The sequence below is a fragment of the Medicago sativa genome, chromosome 7 (genome assembly GCF_051527215.1).
Source record: "Medicago sativa cultivar Bolivia chromosome 7, Bolivia_mono, whole genome shotgun sequence".
NCBI lineage: Eukaryota > Viridiplantae > Streptophyta > Magnoliopsida > Fabales > Fabaceae > Medicago > Medicago sativa.
In genome coordinates, this window is record NC_140755.1 from 82395329 (window position 1) to 82401593 (window position 6265).

The window sequence follows — 6265 nt, forward strand, 5'->3', positions numbered from 1 at the left end:
GCCTCCACCTCCAAGCCACCCCCCCCCCCCCCCCCACCCAACCATCCGACCAAAAAAGAGTATTTTTACCATCTCCCAGCAACAGACTGACATTACCATGAAACCACTCCTCCGTACACAAAGTGGAGATATCCCTCCACCAATTAGAGGCCTCGCGGCCACCATCTCTAATACATCCCCCCTCCACTCCGTAACAGGCCGACAACACTCTAAACCAAAAACTATCTCTATCCACCAATAACCTCCAGCACCACTTTCCTAATAAAGCGGTATTAAAGTCTCTAATTCTCCTCACCCCCAATTACTACGTTTTTAATTACCCAAAAAAAAAATACTACTACATTTTATAGAGTTGACAATTATTGAGATACTCTTTCAATGTAAATTAAAACAACACATTCAATCTTTTATTTTATTTTCACTTCATACCATTTGAAATTGTGGGTTCTTATTGGATGCACCTTAAAATCAGTTTATGCATTCTTTTCTTTTATTAGAGGTGGTTTGCTTCTTTAAAGGCAATCTTATTAATATTGGAAAAAGAGAAATGATATTTGAACATCCATTTGGTGATAACTTTTGTGACAACTTTCTCTTTCATACTCACATTATTTTTTACTTTATCTCTCTATTGCTATGGTTTTTGTGCCAATACTACTTTTTCTTTTGTAAATTATAGTTGTCAAATAAGTTGTCACCAAATTGGTTCTTCAAATAACACTTCTCTTCGAAAAATAGAATGTAATTTTAGTTGAGAGGTGTCAAACTATCATTATAATATTCTGTCTCAATCAAAAAATCGTTTTTTTAACAATAAAAAAATGGTATATATTAACTATATGAGAAGTCTCTCAGTGGCCACACCCTACCAAACACCTTATGTCGACATCTGTAATAATGTCGTGATCCATGAGATTTGATCGAATAGGCAACCTATCCTACAACAACCTCCACGCAAAGATAGAAACCTTTAGCGGAATTTGCTTATGCCAAATCAGCTTCGCTGCTTGTGCCATCTGAGGAGCTATGAAGCCCCGATACGGATACAGATACGGGTACGATACGATACGGGTACGCGAATACGTCAAAAATTTCAAATTCAGGATACGATACGGCTTGGATACGTTTACAATTTATATATATATATATATATATATATATATATTAGACATAAACGCACAAAAAATAAATAGCGTGAAATCTTAAAACTAATTACATCAAGTCAAAATACAATGGACCATTCACCAACTAAGATATCCTTTAAACCAAAACATACCATATAAACAACCTGCACTATGATGATACCAAGGTAATATGAAGATAGTCACCCTTTTCAAGTAATGGCCAATATAATGATCCCAATTTACAAAAATTAATACTCGTGTTCAAAATACAAATAAAAATTTTAAATAAAAATTAAATTAAATCATTCGGATACTTCTGGGATACGTATCCGAGAGTATCTTTAACGTATCCTTAAGGTATCCAATATATTTTTAAATAAAAATTAAATTAAATCATTCGGATACTTCTGGGATACGTATCCGCGGAGTATCGGTATCTGATACATATCCGACACGGGTACGGCACCATTTTGGAGTATCCGGGCTTCATAGCTGAGGAGTGTCGTGGGCGGTTAGAAGCTCAATCAAAAAATCATTATACTAATTCGATGGTGGTGCCATGACTAAGCCAATATATGTTGTGTGGAATGAGAGACTTAGACTTAACTGTTGACCAGATAAGCTTATTATTTTTTATTTTTTTAAAATTTTTTGAAGAGGATAATTTTGATTATTTTTGTGGACAGCAATCATAAGACTGAGCCACGTACCGATACCGGTCGTAATAACCTTCGTAATTGACGGTCGTAAATCACTCTCACCTCAAACAAGACCATGTGCATATACATACGACGGGTATTTCACGGCAATAACAAGAAGTAAACGAACCTTCCATTCAAATACAAATTCCTTAACCCTCAAGTATACGTCGTAGAAGAATCACTCATTAATTTCTTACCAATTCAATTCATTCAACTAGTTTCCTCTTCTGTATTATTTCTCTTCTGCCACACGCGTCCTACAAAAACATACTTACAAAGTGGAAGTTACAAAAACTTGTTATTTCTCTTCTGCCATACATACATATTTCACGATAAAAAAAAGAACCTTTCAATCGAACACAACACAAAATGGAACCAAACAGTTTCATAGACCTAAAAATAATCTCATGCAAAGACATAAACGCATTCAACTTCTTCCAAAAACTAACCCTCTACACTCAAGTTTCAATCTCCACCACCAACCCCAAAACCAAACTCACCAATGAACAAAAACAACAACAACGAACACCAACTCACAGAGACACCGATGACGACGGAACAAACCCTGAATGGAACCACCAAACACGTTTCAACCTTTCCTTTCTCTCTAATCACCCAGATCCATCTGAATTTTTCTTATCCTTCCAGTTTCGTCACGACGGCCTCATCCTCGGCGATAAGTTTCTCGGAAAATGCCGTGTTCCGTTAACCGATCTGATTCGTGATATCGACGGTGTTGAGAGGTTTGTTAGCTACGAGATTCGTTCTGCTGATGGTAAATCGAACGGGATCTTCAATTTTTCGTATAGGTTAACAGGAATTGGAATTGGAAATGCGAATGGACAAAACTCGTCTCAGATTCTCGATGGGAGAATCTCTGGGTATCCAGTTCTCACACCAGAGGATTATGCTCCGGTGCAATATCATGTACCGGAAATTGAACGACCGTGTTGTTACCCACCGGTTTGTGAGGGACCGTTTGAGGTGGCGCCACCGCCTCCGTCTGTTTCGTATCCGTCGATCGGAGGATGTAATTATGAATATAATTTGTATCCACCGCCGCAACCCTCTGTGTATCCGTATCCTCCTTCGCCACCTCCGATGGAGCGGCTTTATCCGCCTGTTGAGCCGGAGCCCCATCATTGGCAGTCAGGCCCGTATTTTGAAAATAGGTGGTAATGGGCAGATGAATAGTATGGTGAGCTGGATATAATTTGCCCCAAAATGTGGATGATTATGCGCGCGGTAAATTGATGGACTTTTGAGCAAAACTGAGGGATCTGTAGAGCAATTCTCTTTGTTTTCTTAAGCAGGAAGCACATATTATGTTGTGTATTGTATTCAAGGAAATTTTCTTGCGAACAATTTTTGGTAATTGAGGATATTTCTTCATTGTATATGTGGTTTTTCCCTTGAGGATGAGATGATTATACAGTTTCTTCACATTTTGTTTGCTTTTGTATATTTTGGTGTGAAGCTAATCTAGGCTCCATGATTTAACTAATCAAGTAACCCTGTTCTACTTTACAAAACTTCAAGAATTTTGCATGTGAAGCGTGTGTTTAGTGTCTAATAGAAGTGACCAGTTCTTATAATGTGACTAAGTTTTGAATCTCCACTAAAAAAAGACTTTCATTTGGTGTGTCTCGATCTATAGGTAGAAAAGTATGTGATGAAAAAAAGGCAGTGTGTAAGTCATTGTGATGACTAAGACCATATCAGCTGTTAATAATGTTTGCACCTTGTAAATTTGTAATGTGATACCAACTGTCCAAGGTTGGGTTTAGTCCAACAAACGGAAAAACAAGACTCCCAAGTATTTTTCCCCCATTATGTGTCTTTGATGTACAATTTCCCCACACTCTTGCATCAACTACACAATCACTGAATTTAATTGGCGGCTAATTGGCAGCTGCTGCTCTAGCTTCCAACTGTTGTTTCAAGTTTTAAAAATCAAACTGGAGATTAAATCTTGTTTAATTGGATTAAACTGCCCAATTTAAACATGAATCTGTGATCGTCCAATTTGAATAACTGAATCGTATACAATAATGATCTCAACCACTAGCTAATTAGTCTCAACCACTTGTTTACCGTAAAGTTCTATGGACAACAAAGTTAAACTCATGTCACCAAACCACGTGATCGCTTCCCTTAAGCCCAATACTTCCGCGGTTCCACCTCGTAAGGTTGTGGAAGGCCCTTAAACCATGCAGTTTTTGCCGCTAAATATTCTCCGTTTTCCTCTCATAGACACATTCCCATACTGTACCAACCATGTTCCTTAAAAATAGTCGCGTCCACATTACACTTAACAACGACTGCTATCGGCTTTCACCACAGCGTCAGACCTTGGTTGGCTATCGAGTTTTTGTTCCGTCCGTCCCCTGCTGCACGGAGACTTGCTGTCCCGGATCTGCTGCCATTGTAGCAGATGAACTTCACATGCCTAATAGCTGAAGACTAACATTCTCATTAAAAAAAGTGAAGACCGGCAGTTACCAACACGTGAAAAGTACTGATGGTAGCTGGCTGGAATTTTCAGATACAAGAGCTGGTGGGTGGGGTCTTAAATCCCAAAACACTTTTATGATTGGGCAAAACAAGAAAACAGATAAACTTGTTAATACAATAAAACATAGAACACCAAACGTGCACCAATGATGGACACAGAGCATTATGCATATCCTTCATTCATTATACTCAATATTCATGTGTTACTGAAAAAACAAATGGATAATACACAATTTTTTTTTTTGACAATGTAAATACACAAATTGATATTGAAAATGTAGGATATATATTTCAAAATGATTTATGACATTGTATGAGTTAAATCAAAATCGTCCTTCCATTTGTATTTGTAAATACCAGAATTACATTTAATTGTCAATATCGATGATGAATTTGAAATTAAATAAATAATGTCAATGATCCATTTGATAATAGATTCACACACATAGACGAACTCGCATGAAAATTGACTATGCATCATAAACACTACAACACAGTTTAAACATTCACAAAATAAAATGTAAAATTTTAGAGAACATATTCTTGGAGATCCTATACAAGAGCTAGTTGATCAATGTTGATCAGCATTCAGAAATACAAATAGGGACCTTATCTACCTTTATTCAATTTTTCTTTACATCTCTTCTCTTGGCATTGTAGTAACTACCAATTTTACAAGGTTTTAACTCCAGATCATAATAATAATTACAGTGAAGTTGTGATCCTTGATATTGTTGAGTCCGATGAATTGTAGCGCGTCTAATGTTGGGATCCGCGTCTAATGTTGGGATCCTTGGTATTACCGTCCAATCTGTGGCCGCGAACTTTTTTTAAAACCCAGGCAATTGCACACGGCCTTGCGTCCTTAGTTGCTCATAAAACCTTCTGATGAAATCCTCAGCCTCATCATCAACTTGACAATTTCCAATCTCATCATTATCCCCCAATGCAGAGTAATTAGAGATCCTCACAGAAAAAGGTGAGAGAAGTGGGCTTTTTCTCTCTTCAGATGAATCAAACTTAAAATTGAATATGTATTCAGGAGTCTTAGGCACCATAACCTTACCACCCTTAGACACATTTTCAATGTCATATTCAATTGGTGACAATTGATATTGACAAGGTAAAGGTTCCTCATCAATAACACTAGGAGCATTAATACAAGGAAAATTGAAATGGTGCTTACGTTTTGACATGTTGAAAAAAGCAGGATTTGGACTATTACTACAAGAGAATTCATAATCATGTACCATAAAACCACCACCATTTTTTGATGAATGATGGTGGTGACGATTATGGGATGACATGAGATTGCTCAAAGATTTTCTTAACACTTTCCCTTTCTTCATCATCAAATTCATGTCCATAATCATCTTTCTCTTTGATACAAGACTCTTCCTCATCATAAAGAATGTGATCCTCAACACATTCCACAGTCTTTTGGCTACAACTGATGAATGTACCTCCATTTCTCAAAACTATATAATAAAAATAATAAATATACAAAATAATGAAGCAGGTGATGAATTTATATGGATAAAAAAAGTACTACTTATACTATTGAAAAAAAAATATTCTTAAGAATTGAATGGTGGAATTCTTGTCTCTACGAGGTTACTAGACCTCGAAGAAGATCAAGAACCAAAATGTGAGAATGTGAAAGGTGGTGAAGAGTAGAGGGATTATATAGTGGTTCATTAATTTATTTTTGCTTTCTTTGTCGCACTTTTATTTAATATTTAAAGCATAAATGAAAAAAAAGGTTTTAATGAAGGTTTTTAAAGCATAAATACTTTTCAAATTTGACCCAACAAACGCTCCTAAGCATTCCAATAGTATCCGTTTTAAAAATTATAAATCAAACATTAAATAATTAATGAAGGGTTTTAATAGAATTAAATTAATCCTAACGTTACAATGTGTTAA

The 6265-nt window shown here is 36.3% G+C and overlaps 2 protein-coding genes across 2 annotated transcripts; one reads left to right on the plus strand and one right to left on the minus strand.

The window, feature by feature from the left end:
- Positions 1 to 1758: 1758 nt before the first annotated feature.
- On the plus strand, positions 1759 to 3287 carry LOC146909258 (protein SRC2 homolog). Its single transcript, XM_085728096.1, has one exon. It carries the CDS (start codon positions 2195 to 2197, stop codon positions 3002 to 3004), a length of 810 nt encoding a protein of 269 aa, XP_085584222.1. The 5' UTR covers positions 1759 to 2194; the 3' UTR covers positions 3005 to 3287.
- A 1549-nt stretch (positions 3288 to 4836) lies between these two features.
- On the minus strand, positions 4837 to 6005 carry LOC146909259 (uncharacterized). The gene has a single exon (XM_085728097.1). It carries the CDS (start codon positions 5806 to 5808, stop codon positions 5170 to 5172), a length of 639 nt encoding a protein of 212 aa, XP_085584223.1. The 5' UTR covers positions 5809 to 6005; the 3' UTR covers positions 4837 to 5169.
- Between the last annotated feature and the right edge of the window lie 260 nt (positions 6006 to 6265).